The sequence below is a fragment of the Penicillium robsamsonii genome (assembly GCF_028829455.1).
Source record: "Penicillium robsamsonii strain IBT 29466 chromosome Unknown utg000001l_segment0_segment0, whole genome shotgun sequence".
In the NCBI taxonomy this organism is placed as follows: domain Eukaryota; kingdom Fungi; phylum Ascomycota; class Eurotiomycetes; order Eurotiales; family Aspergillaceae; genus Penicillium; species Penicillium robsamsonii.
Genome location: NW_026643219.1, coordinates 6,712,446 through 6,733,426, shown reverse-complemented (window position 1 = coordinate 6,733,426; position 20,981 = coordinate 6,712,446). Strand labels below are relative to the sequence as shown.

General features: G+C 49.5%; 5 protein-coding genes across 5 annotated transcripts; 3 read left to right on the top strand and 2 right to left on the bottom strand.

The window, feature by feature from the left end:
* Positions 1 to 914: 914 nt before the first annotated feature.
* Positions 915 to 2,003, top strand: N7447_002607 (uncharacterized protein; the record flags this gene model as incomplete). The annotated part of the gene is made up of 2 exons (XM_057226882.1): positions 915 to 1,145; positions 1,212 to 2,003. 2 exons carry the CDS (start codon positions 915 to 917, stop codon positions 2,001 to 2,003), a joined length of 1,023 nt encoding a protein of 340 aa, XP_057090898.1.
* An 890-nt stretch (positions 2,004 to 2,893) lies between these two features.
* On the top strand, positions 2,894 to 4,881 carry N7447_002606 (putative C2H2 finger and ankyrin domain protein; the record flags this gene model as incomplete). Its single annotated transcript, XM_057226881.1, has 2 exons — positions 2,894 to 2,942; positions 2,996 to 4,881. 2 exons carry the CDS (start codon positions 2,894 to 2,896, stop codon positions 4,879 to 4,881), a joined length of 1,935 nt encoding a protein of 644 aa, XP_057090897.1.
* Positions 4,882 to 8,102: 3,221 nt separating this feature from the next.
* Positions 8,103 to 8,903, top strand: N7447_002605 (uncharacterized protein; the record flags this gene model as incomplete). The annotated part of the gene is made up of 1 exon (XM_057226880.1): positions 8,103 to 8,903. The coding sequence occupies one exon, from the start codon at positions 8,103 to 8,105 to the stop codon at positions 8,901 to 8,903; it is 801 nt and encodes a 266-aa protein (XP_057090896.1).
* Positions 8,904 to 9,770: 867 nt separating this feature from the next.
* On the bottom strand, positions 9,771 to 11,222 carry N7447_002604 (AP-2 complex subunit mu; the record flags this gene model as incomplete). Its single annotated transcript, XM_057226879.1, has 3 exons — positions 9,771 to 9,777; positions 9,837 to 10,827; positions 10,886 to 11,222. 3 exons carry the CDS (start codon positions 11,220 to 11,222, stop codon positions 9,771 to 9,773), a joined length of 1,335 nt encoding a protein of 444 aa, XP_057090895.1.
* A 1,625-nt stretch (positions 11,223 to 12,847) lies between these two features.
* Positions 12,848 to 19,805, bottom strand: N7447_002603 (Golgin subfamily A member 7/ERF4; the record flags this gene model as incomplete). Its single annotated transcript, XM_057226878.1, has 5 exons — positions 12,848 to 13,944; positions 16,186 to 18,696; positions 18,756 to 19,143; positions 19,192 to 19,240; positions 19,294 to 19,805. 5 exons carry the CDS (start codon positions 19,803 to 19,805, stop codon positions 12,848 to 12,850), a joined length of 4,557 nt encoding a protein of 1,518 aa, XP_057090894.1.
* Between the last annotated feature and the right edge of the window lie 1,176 nt (positions 19,806 to 20,981).

The window sequence follows — 20,981 nt, the reverse complement described above, 5'->3', positions numbered from 1 at the left end:
GTGACGGCCTAAATAAACGACTGCGTTCGAATATGTATCGGCCAATCAAGGATCCAGGCATTAATTTAGGTGGGAAATCAACATCATGGGTTGATTGGGGTATGTTATGTCTCGAGGATCAACACACCAATTCGTTAGCCATTCATCGGTCTCACTCAGTTAACCTAATGATATGAATCTTGCAGTCAGTCGTGCTGATGGTCACATGTATAAGTATCTTCTTGCTAGCTCTATTCCACTTATTTGAACTCATCCTTGAGAATAAAATTCTACCAGGAAGACTGCGCTATAAATAGAGATCCTTCATTCCTGACTCTAATGACATCCTCTTTATCATTCAAGGCCTGACCTGCCTACACGCCAAAACGAAAATGTTATTAGCTTCCTAGTAATAGAAAGTGGTGTTTGCAGCAATGCTCACAACCCTATTGTATCTAAGCCCAAGCAAACAAGCTTTATTGTCATTGTCTCCAGCAGTAGCTCCGCATACAGCTCTTTCAATGTGATAGTTTAGTCACCATCATATAATTATTCCCTTCACAAAGTGTCCTCCCCCCCCCCAGCTTCTTCTGTCAGAACCAAAGGTGTCCAATGCAAAATCTACTTTACTAGAACAGCAAGAGCAACACCATTTCTTAATTATCGAGTGGGACCTTATCAGCAAGTGCTAGCACTAGGGAAATTGCCTCCACCAGTTCTAACCAATATTCGAGAGTCCGAAGTAGCATTGAATGTGTATAATATTTCTACCCACACTACAGTCTCCGACTCTACTCGGATTGGAAACCCTCCGCCAAGTCAAAGGTGCTTAGAGTGAAATTGAAGATCTCACATCTGACCTGGGTAACTCTTCTTTGTCCTCGGAATGCGGTGCAAGGCGAAAGAGATGTTTAATGTTCTCTGCTGGCCACATCATGGCCACATCGTCCTGTCTCGAGGAGAGGTTGGAGCTCGTTTCAGTTGACATCAATATGGATGATGTTGAAGCATTTAGATACACTCTGGAGGATCTTATTAGTGAAGATTCCACTATCTCTACAACATCCTGCTCACCCTCAACTACTGCTACCACAATTATACCGGCTGAGAGTTATGGGATTGCTACATGTGCCAGAGTCACAAGTCTAACACAGCCTGCCTCCAAGGCAAGTCCCTCTAGTGGCCAATAGAAGATCATGGTGATCAGTCCGTTGACTGCTTATGCTTTCCAGGACTTTTCTACTCCCTACAGTAGCTATGTTGAGAGCTTGACACCAATTTGGATTGACCAGCTTGGATTGGTATCTGCACAATGGTTTGACTATCCATCATACGGTCATTCAGCTGTAGGGGTAAAGGGCATATATGGATGCACAGCAGTGATCATAGCATCCGAAAAGGGTGTATACATCTCACATATTTGGGAGAGCCCTGTGTTTGTTGACGAGGCTCTCAATCTAACTGATGACAGCTTGTTCACGATAACTGCGTTCAACTCCCTGCGAAACGGAACCGTATATGCACAAAGTGTGATTGATTTGATCGGGACTGATCATAGTCCTGGGGTCCTGAATGCAATCTACGCACCCAAAGTGTTTGTTCTCACACCCTTCACCACAGATTGGGATCGACGGAACTTTGGCATTTCCACCACACTCAGATATCAAGCGCGCGCCGAAAAGCTCGCGCAAAAGATAACAGATATTGTTCCTGGCTCCGGCGGAAATGGCATCATCCTGGGTTATACACGCACGAGTCGGCAGGCATCAAGTCAGGAACCAGGCATTGCAGGAAGAGCCATTTTGGAGATTGACCCCTTTTACACATGGCTCACTACACCATACGACACAAAGACGGCGGGTCTTCAAATTAGTCGTTGGTGTCTGTGGGTAGAGGACCAGCTGATTACTTACCAAGACTTCTGGCTTCCTTGTCTTACAGCTCCTGAGGTACTTCTTGACGAGACATTGACTAACAAGACGTTTATTACACCAAGCAGAGCAAGAGCTACTCCATATTTTTGATATCATCTATGGGTTTTCAGTGCATAGATTATAACTTCGTTATCTCTCCAATTCCAAATCGGCATTACACCATGGATCTTGAGGTCTCCGTTTTAGATTATCTCTCAGACTTACCGTTTTAGACTCCGGCCCTGGTAGCTCTGGTATAAATTCAAGGAGTGTGACTATTGTTCGAGGCTTACCGAAGCATAGGTATCCTCCATCCCACAACAATTTATTTCTAAGAGCTTTACGTCACACCCAGTCTCATCAACATTCAATACCGGGAACCTGAACATTCAAATTGGAGTCGAGTCCTGGATACGTAACTGCTAGTAATTCAGATTGTATTAACAAAGCATACTTGAAAGGCGAGTGCAATATATGTAGATTATCGTACAACATATGAAGTAGACATTGTATACATAGAGAGCCAAACAATGCAAATAGCATGACGTCACCAGCACACCCTATTCCCAAATCACGTGAGGACACCAGGTACCAGAAAAAGCATACATAACGTAGATAGAAATAGGGCCAGAGAAAAGAATCGTGGTCACGACTAATACTCTCTATAAAGGCGTCAAATACAATACTGAGGGAACAGGAAAATTAAGTCTATGGACGTGATTTCCTAATCGGGAGGCCGACTCGTTGATATCTGCGAGCACAGCCCACAAGCCCGGAGTCACTCATGGAAAAAGAACATTCGCGTGGCCATAGAGGAGGCTGAGTGAAGTCCCATATTATGACTCAGAATTATAGCTAGTTCAACATCTAGATATAAAACTGACGACGAAGCCCATGGAGTCCACATAGTGCCCGCATTACTCCTAGGCGGTAAGAGCCCACTTATCAGCGTCATTGGAGGGGCAGCACGGTCACAATACACATTCTTCGCCCAGCCTGTCATGGTTGACACGACTCAAATGGAGGAGCTCTTGAAAAGGCCTCTCTATGGTATGCCTCCAAAACTCTATATGGTCATTGGTCCATCCCGCTGATCTTTCCAGTGTACGATCTGCCGCCAGAACTTCTTGCAAGCCTAACGGCCAAGACCACAAGCCAACCTGTCGCCGAAGAAGAACCCGCACCCTCTCCGACAGAACTCGAACTGGCAGCGCAGGACTCTGCGATCGCAACCTCCACCCTATGCTCACTTTGCAGGGTCTCTTACAGCAGTGTACAGGAACAGCGCAGCCATGTCCGCTCGGACCATCACCGGTATAACATCAAAGCCCAGCTGCGTGGGAATGCGCCTCTGGAGGAAATCGAATTTGCAAAGGCGATCGGAGAGCTAGACGAGTCTATATCCGGTTCTGAGTCAGAGGAGTCAGAGGAGGAAGATGCAAAAGGGGCCGCGGGCACAACGCTGTCTGCCCTGCTGAAAAAGCAGGCCAAGCTGTCCCACCCAAATGAGGACCCGGAAATGACCGAGACACCAATGACTCCGAAGCACCCCATATTCTGGCTATCTAGCTCGGGATTGCCATCAAACAAGTCCCTAGGCGTCTACCGGGCCATTTTCTCAAATGCCGAGCAGGACGATCCCGCGCACCTGGTTGATACTCTGCGACGGAAGCAGCTTGCACCAATCAAAGCGCGCACCAACAAGGAAAGCAACGTGCCAGACCCCGCTGCTTCGGGCCCACACATTTTCATGTGCATGATCGGCGGTGGCCACTTTGCGGCTATGTTGGTTTCTCTAGCACCGGAGATTCACCGAAAGCAAGGCGGAGTGGAAGACCGACAAGCTCGGGTTATTGCGCACAAAACATTCCACCGATACACGACAAGGCGAAAGCAGGGTGGATCGCAGTCTGCCAGTGATGCGTCACGCGGTGCTGCCCATTCGGCTGGTTCAAGTCTGCGCCGATACAATGAGGCTGCGCTTGAGAAGGATATTAGAGAGGTGTTGTCGGATTGGCGAGAGATGATTGACACAGCCGAGCTGCTGTTCGTCCGAGCTACGGGAAAGACGAATCGAAAGACCCTTTTCGGTCAATATGACGGACAGGTCCTCAGGCAGAACGACCCCCGAATTCGAGGGTTCCCCTTCAATACTCGCCGTGCGACTCAAGGGGAGCTCATGCGGTCCTTCAAGGAGTTGACCCGATTGAAGGTCAGCGAGGTGGATCAAGCCGCACTGGCTGCGGCTGAAGCCAAGCGGCGAGAGGAGGAGTCAAAACCATCTACGCCTGTCCAAAAACCGCAACCACAGAAGCCGAAGCTTTCGAAAGAAGAGGAAGCTGCCTTGTTGCACACATCCCAACTACAGGCACTCATTCGCCGCTCAAAGGTCCCAGCCCTCATGTCCTATATCTCAAACAACTCCATACCTCCATCTTTCACATTTACGCCCGCCGACACGCCACAAAACTTCCGATGCCCCACGCCCCTACATCTCGCCGCAAATCATGATGCACCAGCCGTAGTCACGGCCCTCCTCACAAAAGCCGGGTCTGATCCAACGGCAGTCAACAACGAAGGCAGAACTCCCTTCGAACTTACCGGCGATCGAGCTACGCGCGATGCCTTCCGTATTGCCCGTCACGATCTCGGCGAGTCAAAATGGGACTGGGAAGCAGCCAAGGTTCCATCAGCAGTCTCCAAAGCTGACGCCGAAAACCGAGCTGAAAAAGAACGCAAAACTGCCGAGGAGGAAGAATCCGCCCGGCGCAAGGCTAGCTTGGAGCGCCTGAAACGTGAGGAGGTTGAGAAGGCGGCGCAACCGAGAACGACCAAATCTGGTCGTACCGTGGGCGCTGTTGAGAAGTCTCTAGCCGAAAGGAGAGATGAAGAGACTAGAGGTATGACGCCTGAGATGAGGATGCGATTGGAGAGAGAGCGCAGAGCGAGAGCTGCGGAGGAGCGCTTCCGGAGAATGCAAGGTCAATGAGGTCTTTCTGTATACCCTTTGAGCATTGATGTTTTGACGGCGTGACTATCGCCATGAATATTCCATTCCTAAGTAGATATTGGCTCTGGGTTTGCCATGGGGCGAAAAAAATGTTATTCATCTTTAGCATCTCTTTATCTTCCTCACCAGTCCGGTAGTTACTCGATACATTTTGTGTACCAAAAGTCGTGTGGTAGCCACCGCCATTATTCCTAGCAATGAGCTAGAAGCTCTCTAGTTTGAAGCAAGCATGGAAAGGGATTGCAAAGTTGAGAGCTAAGAACACTAGTATGATCGATGACAATCCTCGGAAAAGCGAGAAGTTACTCCATCGCCACCCAATGATCACCCCTAGGAAGCAAGTTACACAGGCAATAGTTCTTGATCCTTCGGGCATATGGGCCATGGCCCACAGAGGGACAGGAGGGGGCAAGGGAAGGCAACAATAGCTCTTACTAGGACCACACGGATAAGGAGAGGAGAGGAGGGTTTCCACCGTTCATTGGGCACTATGAAGCCAGGGTCCAGTGTAGTAAGCCCACTCCTGCTTGCGTAGCCTCCTTATCCTTATCCCTGTGTCTCGGGTAGGGTTAGTCGTCACTGTAGAGGATAGCGGGCCTTATCGTGTGACTGTGAGAGTAGGGCAGGGGGGGGGGGGGGGGGGGTTAGGGGGAGAGAGAGGGGAAGGCTCGATACAGAAATAGGGAGTGCTGATCGATAGCGAGCGTAGAGAAATGGTCTCACTTCCAGGTCAATGGTTGGTTGAGTGATGGGGAGGTTGATTGTTGTACATATGACTTGGGGCAGATGGCCTCGGTTTACAATTCGAGTGGCAAACCTGTGTTGTGGGCCAGGCTCTTGCTCCATATAGCCACTGAACTGGAAAAGCCGTGGTACATCAAGTGTGATTCTGTAGGCCCTGTTTTAGAAAGGGTTCTGATACCTATCTGGGGCGAAGTAATCGAACATAGCCCCTAGACCCATCAGAACTTCCTATCAGCTGCAATGGTAATCTCAGGGAAAAAAGAAAAAGCAACAGTGCACAAAAGCTAGACCTTAGAGGGATGATCGCCCATGGAACCACAAATTGGCCCAGACGGTAAGACAGGGAGAGAGTGATGGGGCTATATTGAGCAATGTCTGAGGCGATGAGGTAAAGGCAAACCTCTGAAACCTAGTATCTTGCCATACGAAGCTAAAGGCGAAGCATAGAGGGGCAATACAATCCCAGCCACATTTAGGGCAAAAGCCCATCAAAAGAATGTGGAGATCTACAATCAGCCCCGTGGGAAGGGGCTTATGTCTTGCATCAACGCCACAGGGTCTTGCAGGACCTCGGGAGAAGCTTAGATGGCATCCATACAGGTGGATAGACTCGAGAGAAGGAAACCGTGAAAATTAGGAACTTTCATTCTACTGTGTATATTCTGTGTTTATTGCGCCGTACTCCGTAGTATAGATTATTTCTTTTTTTTTTTTTTTTTTTTTGTGCCTTGAGTTCGCCGAACGTTGAGCCTATGACTCTCGGTGGGCTATCCCTTGCATGAGATTGGATTTTGATCAGTGGCTGGGGATACGGGTCTTAGAATGGAGGCTACTCCGTACGGAGTATTTTGAAGGCTCTCCACTCGGTATTGTGGATAGGAATAGGACCCTTTGGATAGTCATGGGTCTGATAGTGCCGTCAGCCCTTCTAGTTAAACTGGGTTACAAGGAGCAGCACCCCTTTTCAATTGACTCAAATGGAATATATTGACGTATTTGTATATCGCCATAACAATGAGTCTGTGTATTATGGATCTGTAGAAGGCTTGTTGGGCGGCAGTGTGCAGCCAGTCTGCACCCCGCAATGTAGATGCCGAGCTCTGCAAAGCTCTGCAAGATAATGCAGGCTGTATCTTTGCACGAGTTGGCCGGATTACGCTGTAAGGGGAAACAAGGGCAGTCAAGAGTTTCTTACAGTATAGAAAAACCCCCGAGCGGTATGACCCTTCCTACAGGGCACATGGCATTCTGAGCATTGACCCAGTGCTTTCACACTATGCATACTATACTCCATAGGTCGAGTATACTGTATGAGACGTTTTTAGGGCATTCAAATTCTTGGCGCGCCGCGTCGCGCTACGCGAGACGCGTCAACGCGCTGAAAATTATGCCAGCATTCTAGCATTCCATCAAGCTATTTGCAAATTCTTAGAGTAGGATCAGACAAGAGTATTCAAAGTATAGTCCTAGAGGGTGACAGGGAACAAATCTCCTGGTGAAGGGTAGGAGAAGGGTAGAAGGGTAGGATAGTAGAAAGGGAACCTCCTCTTTCAGATCATTATTAAAACGCGACTTCCCCCAGTCACAAAGATTAGAAAGAGAAATAAAGAAAAATGTGACCTGGCGCGTTTAAGCTCTAGGGCTGTGCTTGGATACGTATGCAGCCCAATGCACTTTACTGGACATTGCAATACACCACAATCACCATGCAACAGGCTCAAGCTCCAGTGTGTAGGAGTCGATCTCTTGCCCAAATAGGAAATGTAATTGGAAAAAAGTGTCTCAGGGGTGCCTCGTGCCTGTTGTCCTCTAGGGCTCTCTTTGTATGCACCTTGCATGGAAATCCCTCTTATCCTAGACTCCTTAGTATACTGTTTCACTGGCTCTACAGTTCCAAGTTCTTCAGATCAAGTAAATCCAAGTATAATAGAACGGCCTTCATTCCTGTTCCTATCTAGTATTCCACTATCACATTCGTTGACCCTTGAGATCTCCCTTCTTCTTCCCAACGGCTCAAGTATTCCATCGTTCTTTTGAACGTTAAACTTGAAAATATCAAATCAGACACATTCTTTGTGACCTAAAATAAACCTGACGTTGCACGGAAGATTCATTCGCTTGACCGTTTGCGGCCCCAATTTTCTTTTTATCGCTGCATTCCCCCTCCAACTTCTTCCCCCTACAACACTCGCTCCAAAACATCCATATCACCAACTTGCTGTCGCATCCCTCGGGAAAGGTGGAAATCGAAGCGCATTTCAACGACAAGATCATCCATTCATTTTCGCATCCCCAACTCCCTCGTCGCGCATCGCAACCGCCTCCGGCGCAATCGCAGCCTACCCACAAATCGCGCCAACGCGCAACAACTCGACGTTGACTCTTTCTTTGATATATTTCATCTTCAAACCAACTGCAAATCACTCAAATCGCGCATTAAATTTACATTTTCAATCATGCTGCTCCCATCCGCCCTTCCATGCGATGTGCGCCGGTCGTCTCGCTTCACTCCCAGTCGCCTATTCTCAACACCTCCCCCATCCGACACAGGATATTCATCGGGCAACGGCCTCCTCGGCACCTGCCGTGCACTACAATCTCTACTCAACAGATCGCCCACACCTTCATCCCGCTCAGTGAAAACCCAACGCCTCCAGAGCCCTCTTCCCTTTAACACACCCCGTCGCTCGCCACGATCGCACAAGGCCGCGCGACCCGTCTCTCCTAGACAAACACCACCACCCAGAACCGCCGCTCTCACACCCCCGCCTCCTCCATCTGCACCCGCGCGCGGCGCAAACAAGCGCCGCCGCGACATCCTCGATGACGATGACAGCGACGCGGAGATGAGCCGGCGCAACCGCTTCGCGACTCCCAAACGCCGCTGTCACGTTCCCTACAATATTCCTCTCGGACTTGCCTCCACAGACTTTTACTCCCTACACTCTCCTCCTATCACCCAATCCCCTCCCTCGGCTCGTCGCCAGATGGACTACGACATCTCAGCTGGCCCACGCGTCAACCCAGACGCGCCTCTACCCTCCATCGAGGTAACAGAAGAATGTGCACCTTCGGCCCCACAAGACTGGACCGCCGAAGAAGACCAACATCTTATCGAGCTGGTCCTCGAGAAATTCCGTCTCTCGCAACAAGAATGGGATGAGTGCGCGCGCCAGATGGGTCGCAGCCACGTCGGGCCCAGGTGGCAGTCCCTCGTTGGCGAGGGTCGTGTCGGCCTGCGCCCGCGTTGGCGTTGAACATTGCTTCTTGCAATTGCCCTCTTTTATTAATGTATGATATGATCTCTGTACCCTATGACTCACCCTGTTCCTATTGGCCTGACTTGGCCTTGATTTCTTTGCCAAAACACCCCTGTATTATCATAACTTCTTGTATTTGTGAGACTCGCACATTTTTTCCCCTTTCGGTTTGTTATCTATTGGAGAGCACAAATTGCTTGTTTTGTTTATTTTGTCCGGTGTTGTGTGTTCCGTTCTACGCGGGCTAATGTGAATATGCTTTGTGCTTCTTTTCCTGCTCATATACTGTTCTTTTGTGTGATTTACCCTTCCACATCTGTTATTTTTTTCCCTCTTGGGCTTTGACTTTTGCTCGTTGGGGAATGTACTACTATCTACTACTACCAACTTGACACATTTTTCATCATCTATTCCTCTAAAAACCATAAGATAGTAGTAAAATTTGACAATTGCTCAATGGATGCTACTGTTGCAATCATCACATCGTAGCTGTATGGCTTTGATTATCTAGCTCTCTTAGTGTGATCGGTGGAGCCATTTTATATGACCACATGCGGCCTAGGATGGGTATACCTAGAGCCGAGTGAAAAGATGTCATAACTTCAACCCTTGCCATGGTACTACACCTCCTGATTATCAACCTAAAACCCACCTACCAGCATAGATTCGAGGTACGAGAAATGAAAAATTGGATACTTGTGAAAAATCCAGTATGTATGTGGCTCCATCTAACGCCAGACACCCGTTGTGCTGCGCAAAGTACAAATAACAAGACGAAACCGGACCGAAGTCCATTGATATCAACACTGTTCGTTGGAATCTTCTCCCACACGAGACAAAATCATCTCGGAATTTCGAGAATGATCAGAACCTAAATGAAAGCAATTGAGTCAGCCACAAAAACCACCAGCGGAAAGATAAAACACATACCGAATCTCGTAGCTCCCCGCGCGAGTCATGTAGCGCACCCACTTGACAGAGCTATAGTTATTCTTCTCAAAGACCTTAAGATAGCGCACCAGCAAGCCAGAAGAGGTAAACATAAGCAAACTGAACGAAAGACTCATCGGCGGGCGACTCCAAGCCTTCTGATGCGTCATAGTAGTAAGCGTTGCCTCGGCATTAAGCACATATTCCGACTGTCCGGAAAAGCGCGCGATCTTCCAGACAATATTGTTCTGCTCAGGCTCATACTTGGCGCGGCCCTGGCTCGTGCGTTCCGTAGTCTTGGCAGTATTAAGCGGCGTGGGGATGCGAATAACAACATTCGTAGCGAAGAGCTTGGAGCTATAATTCGCCTTGATCGCAACGCTGTATTCGACCTTTGTAGTACCGATCTCGCGCACAATCGGGTGCACCTTGAAGGGCAAGTTGACGTTCTCGGTGGCGCGGTAGCGCATCAGCTCGAACTCGCCGTCCGGCGGGACGAAGGAGATGATGCGGTCTGCATCGAACCGTCCCAGCTTCACGCATTGGTGGAACTGGCAGTCTTCCAGCGTGACGGAACCTGCCGCAGCGCGCGTTGCCTTCGATGTGCCGAGTCCGTTGCCGCCGCCGGGGTTGTTCATGCCGTTGGAGGTCTCGCCGGTGTCTAAGAGAAGACGGTCGTTCAGACCGAATTTGCATTCTGGGGTACCGGTTAGGTAGGCGCGCATGACGATCTGGCCGTTGACGTCGGCGCGGAGGACGGTGCCTGTTGCGGACATCAGGAGGTTGACGTCTTCGATTACGTCGACGAAGGCTTCGTTTTTGCGGTATTTTATGTCGGAGCGGCGCCAGGAGAGGGCGCCTGTTGCTTGTTGGGTGATTCGGGAGGAGTCTGTTGGGTTGTTGGCGATAGCGGATTTGACGCCTTCGGTGGTGATGTACATTTTCAGGGTATCTGGATCGGTGTTCTGGGGGTATCCGAAGTCGAGGATTTCTGTATCATCAATTGTTAGGGTCTGTTTTTAAGCCATTGGACCTTTTCCACATCTTACCATCAAGCAGTTCGTAAATCAGGACGAAATTATTCTTCACGGCCTCCTCGTCGAGCTTCCCAAAATAGCTCTTCCCCAGCATGATCAGCCGGTAGAGGAATTCGAAAACCAGCGCGGCATTGGCATTGCTCTTGGTGACAGCTACCAAGTAGATGTTCTCGTGCTTAACATGGCTGAAGGTCGTCGAGCCTAAGGTCAGGATCGGCGAGCGCACCTGGGGATTGGAGATGACTTGAATGCGGAAGATGTCGGCTAGGCGAGGGCGGCAGTCGCTGCGGAAGGCGCGAAAAATGAGATTTTCGCCCTTTTGATTGAATATGAGGATCCCCGAGAGCATATTGTTTGTGGTTAGTCGAGTTGCTCCTGGGGATGGAGTTGAGCTGCGGAAACAGGGGTGTGGGGTGGATCGACACCGCCTGAGGTATAAGAGGTACCACTTCCATTGACTACTTGACTACCGTTGTGTTAAATCATCAGTGAGCTCTTTTTTCCCTTTCCACGATTCTTGAAACCCCAGTCGACCTGCTGGTCATCACAGCTTGACTTCTAGCTCATTAACAAAGACACGAACTAAGCCAGGGTTCTGCTGGAACCAACTTCCAGTTTGTACAGCATAAATACCAAACTATACTCCTCGGCCAAAGGGCTCGTTTTAATCCCACCGAAAGTCAAGAACAGTAGACTGTCGCCCACGGCTTCCCTATTACTTGTGCCAAGTGCATTTGCTAGACAGGGCCCAGTTTGGTGGCATCGCGAATCTGGCGTAGTCACTACCTGAGCTATAAAATCTACTAGATCGACACCACGGTCAGTCAAGAGCCAGAGCTTAATTGAAGCAATTGAATTGCTTCACAGACTTCCAGGAGTAGTCTGATCCTATTTTCAAAGATACGTTCATATCCGTTCTTTTGCTGCTGACAGGGCTCAGAAACTAGTACAATAGATAGTGGGCGTAGCCTCCACAACAAATGTGATACCGTGCACCTCTTGCATGCAACGTATCATTCTACAAGGATTTACTTAATAAATGGTAGAACTGAACAGGGGTCTGTCTGTCTAACCAACTCTCAAGTTATTCTAGCCAAAATGGATGACGATTTTCATAACAGTAACACAGTGAACGGCAATGTTGTGGCCGGAATTAAAGACTGGGGCGCAGCTGGCTATAGTATCGGGAAGTGGATATTTTACAGTGGCAAGCGGATCTTATATCCGATATGCTCGCTGTCGACGAGTATAAGTTTTAGAATGAAGCTAATCAATCCATGGGTTGTGTTGGAGTTTTCATGTCATATTCATTCCAAACTCAGCCCAGTTGATACCAGGAGTTGCCTGAACAGCCTGTGCTGGCTTTCGGATGTGTCAGATAGGCCAAGTAGGTCATGCATTGCATAATTCGATGCCGTGAACCGAACGCAGGAGAGACCCATGTATGGGTTGTCGAGGTGGATACTAGAAACTGCCGGAGAAGGCGATTTTTATGCAGGCAAAACAAACACTGACTTGCATGAATGATCAATATATAAGTATCATATAGACCATGGGCTGGTTTACTTCTATTAAACATCAACGTGGAGCATTAAAGCGGACAAATCAAATCCGCAATGTGATTCTTTTTCGGAATGTTAAGTCTAAAGGTGAGAATATGACAGCCAGATATGGACAAAGAGGCATGGTCATGAAGACAATAAGAGATCAGGGTAAAGTAGCCCCTAGGGGAATCAACAGAGATATGTAGACGTAGCTGACAGAAGAAATATAAAAAAGAAAGGTATCAAATCACAAAAAGAGTAAAAGAAAACTCCCGACTCGAAAGGCAAAGGTATATAAGGAAAGATTCGGGGTCGAAAAAACTGCCGCGGGATGGATATCATGCAGGCGTCCCAGGAAGGGAACAAATCACAAAGATGTACAATCAGAAAGCAAACGAAAAACGGCGCACGCCAGCCCGACAAAAGCCCATCAAGATCCAGCCCCAATACCAGTACTCGGCCTAGTATTAGGAGCCGAAGGTGCCTCACTGGGTACAATGCCAACCTTGGGATCGGGAATCTGGATATCAAGTGACATATACGCTGTCCGTCTCAAGCTCCAAATATGGACACCATCCTTGGCGCCGACCTCGCGGTTCCAATTCTCCAACCAAGCCTCAACATGCTGCAACTGGCTTTTTGCCCCGGGGGCATTGAGATCATCCCATACCCAGCCAGTCAACAAGCCCAGCACGCCGTCAAACCAATTCCGAAGACTGAACGGATCAAATGCCTTGATAATACCATCATTAACGGTAGAAATCACCCTCCGAAACTCCTGCTCCGACAACAACGGATCAAGAATCTCAGGATACAGATTCGAAAACGTCGGCGCCAAATCACCCTTAATCATCCAATCGCGCCGGATACGAACCACACGCGTTGTCATATGCTCCCGCGACCCGATAGGTACATGGGGATTAATATGCGGGAAACAGGGGTGAGCCGGGCCCCAAGCAAGTTCCTCGGCGACATCAGCGGGCGGGAGACCGGTATTGGAGGGGACAGAAGCGACCTGGGACTGGGAGCGAAGGGAGGTCTGTGACTGAGCGTAGCGCGCACGGTCGTTCTGACGAGTTCCGTTCTGCGTGAGATGGACAGCTTCGGGAGGGCGCAGGTTCTCGGTTTCCCGCGCTCCGCTGCCCACGAACGCCATTTCTGTGCGGGCGAAGTCTTCGCTGCGACGATGTCGTGGGGGCAAAGCAATGCTAGTCCGGCCACTTTCTGTTTCCCCCTGGCTGCGCTCGACGAGTAGGCTGCTCGGGGATGGGGTTAGGCGGCTGCGGCGTCGCTCTGGGACGCTGAGGAGGGGATGGGCGTCGCGTGAGTGGTTGAAGCCGAGTGGGAGACTCTCGTCGGATCGATGTGGGTGGACGGTTATTGGGGTTATTCGTGGGACGTAGTTGACTGGGTTTGCGAGTCGGACTGCTGGTGGGCGAAGCAGCAACGACGGGCCTGAGATCGGGACGCACTGTCGCCGCTGGGCGCGAACGAAGGACGGAGTTGACTCCACGGGTGCGCGATTGACTGGAGGACGTAATAAGTGTTGGCCGCGTGGGTAACAGAATGCTTCTTCCTCCCTCGACAGAGGTTGGGGTTTTAAGGACGCCGTTTTGAGGGGAGAAAGGAGAGAGGGGGGAATTGGAGCGGAGATGGAGAGATCGGCCAAGAAAAAAAGCCCTATATGGAGGACATGCGACAAATGAGTGAATAAGATTAGGAACAGAAAGGAAAAAGAAAAGATGCGAATTTGCCGGAGCTGAAATTTGAGGATCTTTTCTAAATCCTTAGTATAGAAGAAGCTTGCTTGGCGTATACAAAATCTGGACTCTGGCTAAATAGATGACAGAAATTGGGAATTGGATAAAAAGGACCTTATATCTTATATCAAAGTTACCCTCGAAAGGGATACAACATATCCAATAATACGATAATATATATGCAAGTCGTTTATAGCTTTCACTGTGATTAATCCATCCCTTGTTTCATCCTCGGACTTTATTATTTTACACAACGGCACCCTCCTACTGACCGCCTGCCCTATACATACGTCACATGATCATGTCCCGTAGGGTAATTCTGCCACTCTTATCGATAACGTATCATCCCCTCCATTAATACTAACTATACTACTAACTAATAGTCCCCTTTTGTTAATAGCCTTCTCACTTCTCTTCTTCTGCCTCATCTTCTATCCACCACTGTTTAGCCAATATGCTGTCTCCGCCATTATCCACAGTTTCCTCTTCCTTAGCTGCAAAGGACGGCGACTCGGCGAAGTCCCTCGATAGGACTGAGCCAGATGTTGCGCCTCGAACCTCGCAGGCCAAGGTCGAGGTAGCGGGTGTCTGTTATTCGCACCTGCCATTCGAAATCCCGGGTGCTTCAGTGTTATCTGCCCCTTCTATTTCTATCCTTCGAGAAACTGCAAACGATGTCTATCATCGAATCAACTCCGACACGTCTTACTCGAACCAGTTTATCATCGTGTTAAACATATCCCGACAAGTGCAAGAGCTAATAGCTGGAGATCGAAACCCCCTTGAAGTGCCCTACAGATTAACACTCGACACACAGCACCAGCAAGGGGTCATTCGAATAATCCCATCAGGATCTCATGAGCGAGTCACGCGGTCATTTTCAAACAAACTCGTCGCGAAGTTACTTAATATGGGGATTGATCCAGACGATTACACTATGAACACGGCTACCCGATACCACGGAAGAACATGCGATAAAGAAGCTGACGAGTCTCTTACTCCATCAGGGAATCCTTTCAACGATGACAACTGGCCTTCGCTCGTTATTGAAACTGGTCTTTCTGAATCAGAAGCACAACTACGAGCTGATGCACATTGGTGGTTCTCAAATTCCGGCCACCAAGTCAATACAGTCATACTATTTCGCATCCGGAGATCCCCTGAGCGTAGAGTCGTTATAAAACTCTACCATCTCGAACCTACAAACCCAAGAATCACGCGTGGACTACAGGCAGATGTCCGGCGCATTCTACTATCTGCGCCTCCGCCTCCGCCATCTCAAACAGACTCCCGAACAGTGCTACAACTTCATCTAGTGGATAAAGAGATCGTCATTACCTCGACAGATGTTCAGAATGCTCCGCTGGAACTTGATTTCGAATCCGTCATGCGCCGCCGGCCGGCCCCTAACACGGGGGAAAGAAATATTACATTCACGGCTGAGGATCTCGCTGCGTGCTGCCGCTATGTCTTTCTGGAAGCCTGAGCGTTGTCGCTACATGTATTATTAGGAAGTTGAATTCAAAGCTTGCTTTTTGACAGATATCCACCCAGTAGTTTATCAAGTTCAGCGGCAAAACACCGGCAAATCGACGGTCAAGAACGGCCTCATTTGCGGCCGTTTCTTACAGCCTACTTGCCTTCTGCTACTTTAATTGAGTATAGTATGCACACAGCAAAGGCTAATAGAGGTACTATTGTTCTATTATGACGAACTGCATTTAATCTCAGTCCAAGTCTTGGCAGTGCCCAGTAAGGCCGTTTTATTTACTGCATGGAACTTGTTTAGACATTGAGCGAAATATACATTAGCAAATAAGGATTATAGACATTGATGCAATAGGTACTTCATAAAGTCGTGGGAAAGACACATCCCCCATGGCGTGTAATAACAACACCTAGTTATATATAATAAAATAAAATAAAGAGCACAAATCAAAGGGTATCGAGTAAAATGAATGAGCCATGACTGGGCACTACAGTTGTCGATTCGCCGAAGCTTGCATACGACGCATTGCCTGACGGTGTAGATCCGTCATGCTGCCACGCTGCATGCCATCTGCGATGGCATCGCCTATCTGAGTAGACGAGGCCTCGCGCATCTGCTGAACAGAGTTCCATGCACTGCGCGGCCGGTCCAGAGGGCTGGCTGGGCTGATGGGCGGGGACTGGAGGGCCAAAGGATCTCGCTTTTGGGCGATTTCCTCGCGGACCGACTGTCGCCACACTGCCATTCTTGAAGCAGACAGGTTCAGTTCGGCAGTGGGAGCTGGTTGGGGATACAAAGAAAATGGGGCAGCCTCGAGGTTGTGAGGGCTTGTTGCAGGGGACTGCGCTGTCTGGCGCTGTAGTAGGGCGCGCCGCTTTGAAAGTGGGATGTCATCCTCGTTCGGTTGGGCTTGGCGTTCTACCCCCCTTTCTTCGGGGATGGAGAGCGGCGGTGAAACTGGGGAGACGACGGGCGTCATTTCAGGCAGGGACTGGTGGGAGAGGTTGCGTGCAGCCCAGGGATCGAAGCGGTTGGATGTTGAGGACATGCGGTTTCGGACCATGTCCTCGCGGACTGCGAGGAGGGGAGGCGGCCCGTTCCAGCGTGGTGATGGCTCCGTTTCTTTGGGCTCGTTGGGAGTAGTGATCGTCAACAGGGGAGTCGATGTATTGCGGATCGACCTCAATCCCGATTCCAGGGTTGGAAGTGGGCCAGATGCTGAACGTAGCACGTTGACCGAAGCTGTCGAGTCATTGCGGATTAAAGTTGGCTTCGCTGTGGTGAGACCTTGCGCGCCGGTCCGTGTCTTGGATTGCGGAATATCTGGCGAGGGTACCGATGAAATATAGACGGGTGGTTGATTGTCCATACCATTGGATTCAGGCCTGTTCACAATTGGTGGTGGTTGTGCAGTAAGAGGCGTCTGGAGAAGACCGCCTACATCAACAAATGCTGCAGTCTCTTGAATTTCCTCTGTGTATTCTGCTTCAGGTTCAGGTTCGAACTCGATCGGCTCCATCTCAGGGGTGTCGGCATCTGCGAGGTGCTTGGCCCATTCGTTCGTGCGGTACGAATGGATCACTCGTGATGTTTGCTCGGGGATGCATTTGACGGTTGATGCGTCCAGTTTCTTGAGCACTTTGATCTTTTGCTCACCCTTGGGCTCGGGCAAAGATACAACACTCGATTCAGGAATGGACTCGGGTTTGATGGTTTTAGTAGGAGGTTGGTCTTCATTGACCTCTTTCACCGTTTCCCTTTCTGCATCGCTCAGAGGTGACGGCTCCAATGTAGCCTCGGACTTGAATTCTTCGGTCTTCCTTGAAGCACCTGGAGTGTCGGCTTGGACATCTGTTGCGGGGGCTTCTGGCGATTGAGGCTTCTCCGACACTTGGGAAATCCCGGGCTTCTCCGAAGGACAGTGGGCAACAACAGTGCTCTCGACGGGTGTCACTTGCGGAACAGTGTCGCTGACAGTGATTTCTTTGGTACTCACTTTCTCAACGTCCTTTTGGGCTATAGCCGTATCAACACGGGGTTCAACATCTGGGACCGCTTGTGGACCGGCATTTGACTTGATCTCCACATCTGTCGAGTCCTTCTCTGGTGCTAGCTCGGCGGTGCTAGTTTCTTGCTGCGTTGGCTGCGTTGGCTCAACGCGATCGTGAACATCCGCATCCGAGATAACACTTGGGCAGCCGGCGCTCATCTCATGGAGATCATCCACAACTCCCAATACGGAAGAATTGGCATCATCGTGGTTCACCAGATTCTCCTGGGATTGTGAAGCAGTCATCACACCATTGCTGTTCCGCCAGGAGAGCCGGTTCAACATTTCTCTGCCAGAGAACCGTTTCGAGCGCGGCGTACCAACCTCCGAGCCGATGTCAGCACCGTTCTCAGAGCAGTCATCGTTGACCTCGCCAAGGACATGAGTAACAACAGGTGTAGTAGGTCTTGGGGTCTTTCCTTCAGATTGACCCTCCTTCTCGGCATCCTTTTCCTTATCTGCATCTCGTGACTGTCCCTGCTGGGATGGATCCTCCTCCGGCACAGCTTCTAGTTCGCGATCGTCTTCACCCTGACGGTTCTTCCCGCCGTCAGAGGCACTACCAGAAGCATCGGGGCTCGGCATGTCCTTGAGCTCAATCTCCCTCTCCTTGTCGTTGTCAGAGGACTCGAATCCATCCGAGCCCCGTCGCGAATCACCGACAGCAGTCTCCGAAACCGAAACGGCTTTGCCATCCGCAGGCTTTCCGTTTCCGTAAATGAGTTCCCATTCGGCGCGCTCTTGGATATTCTTTTCCTCGAGGCGGCGACCGGCTTCGGCATCTTCTTCTTCGATCTTTCGGGTGTGTGCCCGGCGGGAATCTTCTTCCTTGGCCCTGCGCTCCTTGATGAGATTCCAAAGTCTGACCTGGGAGATCACCCCCAGAACGGAAATGATTATAGTCGCAGCGAGCTCAACACGAATACCACGCGTCACGGGGTAAGTGTCCGTTCTGAGAGGGAAGACATTTTGGTTCAATCCTGGGGTCCGTCAGCAACTAGGAACAGTTTGAACACAAAATGCAAAATGTTAGACTTACCCCATATATATAACCAGAACTCTTTCAGCCCAGCTCTGCTGTAGCAATCGATTCCAATGACCATGGCAGTTGCACCGGAGAACGACGTGCATCCGATCAGCCCGTACGGTCTTGTATAGTGGCTAAATGAGAGGGAATAGAATCCCACAGTAAAAGCAATGATCATGCCAGCCCTGGGGCCACCTTCGCTTAGAAGACCGCCAGCTTTCAACGCAAGGAACCACATACTCAGACAGAAACCGCCCAGAAGACAGCCCAGTCCTTCGCAGATTTCTCTGAAGACAAGTGATAGACCACCGAATACTGCACCGGTGAAGAAGACGGCGACGAGATAGCCCCCCTGAACGGCGTTGCTTACCGGTGGGCTCATTACATAAATAATAAGGACCTGTATGGAGGTCAGTTTTGTTTAATATCTTTCGAGTATATAACTTACGGTAACTCCCAATGCGCTAAGGAATCCGGTTGACAGGAAGATTTGCACCCTTTTCTTTGTTAGTAAAATGTTATTACCATTCAAGAATCGAACCTTGGATACCATTGTTTGCGGACACCAATGAAAGTGAGCACGGCTCCGAGAGCTATTAGTATAAATCCCCCAACACCCCATGCCGGCGTGATTGTCGGTTTGATTGGCAGACCACCAGAGTAGGTTGGCCTAGCGGAGTCTGCCGCATCCTGCTCAGAAGATGCAGTTGTTCCATCGAGCGAGGGCACAGTCGAGGTGGCGGAAGCGGCAGAAGTAGTGGTCGTAGCATTGGTTGTGGCATGCGTTAGAGTAGTGGTCGAGGCAGTACTGCCTGTCGCTGTGGCCTCGGCGGCTGTTGACGCATCGGTTACTGTTTTTGATACATCTGTTTGAGTTGCCGTCTCAGCATCGCTGGTTGTAGGATTGGCTTCCTTCTCCTGTCTGGCCTCAAGATTGGCTTCCTTCTCCTGTCTGGCCTCAAGATTGGTGACTTCATCACGTCGTGGGCCCGAAGCCGGCGCTGCCAATGTCCCCAATAGGAATAGGGATACTATTAAAGTGAATAGCAAAGACCACCGCATCTTGATTGTTTTCAAACGCAAAATGCAATTGATCTCCGTAGAGAAATGTCCTTGGTTATTGTAAGACCAGCACACTCTTCACATATCCGATGCTAGTCACACGGTTCACGCGCGAAATGCAGACAGGGGTACACGAATATTAATAATTAACAATGAAAAAAGGAATTAATTGACGTGGCGTCAGAGACTCATTGTGGTAAAAAAGAAGAAAAAAAGAACAACCGGAGACAGCCCTAAACCTCCCTACATATAAAAAGGAGTGGGAGATCAGCTCATTTCGCATTTGAGTTTTTATTCGCACAGAGGGAAGCCGTATCGAGGAAAGAGAATAAGACCCGATCGTACCTGAGCTATCTATTTGGTCTCCACCGATCGAGCAAATTGACGATCTAGTTTATCAACTCGGACTAGCACCACTTGCACGGACCAAAGAGAGAGAGAAATGATCCTCGAGTCTCCATATTGTGGCTTAATTGTCTTTTTTAGGCGAATATTGCCATTCAACCATGAAACGTCGTCTTTTTGCGGGCTCTTGGGACTATTGTATTTTTTTAAAATTCTTTTTCTCGAACATAATACAGATCCAAGTGTGAGCTGTCATATCATCCCTCGCATTTAAGCGACAGTTCACTGGCCTTGATATTCAAGTTTATAGTCCCCGAACTAGAAAAAACTAGCCCTAAACAGACCACTCTCAGTCTCCACGGGTGGCGCCGCGCTATGGCTACAGTCGATCTACTATTCTGCAAATTCGACCAATTTGACAATTTCTCCAATATGACTTTAACTTTGACTTTTGAGCTGACCAATCTCACCATTGTCCTGTAATGCCTGCAATGCCTGCAATGCCTGCAGGTCCAGGCCGTGTTAGCCATTGTTGACGCCTCGCAAACGCCCCTGCAGCGACGTGGTTGGGCCGCTAATTAACCACGTAAGGAGTGCATCTGAGACAACAGTATCTTAATTTATCTTCGGTCTGGTTCAATCAATCAGCGGTATTGCAGCACCTCCACTGGGATCTGCCCCCCCTGGATCTGCTTATCGGCTGCCATTTCCAGTTTGGTGTGCCGTGGACAATTGCACTTGTATCTTCGCGGGACAGTCGGATGTGATGGATTGTGACGTGATCAGGCTCTGTTAGGTTTTTTTTTTGGGTAAAAAATATATACCCTCGCG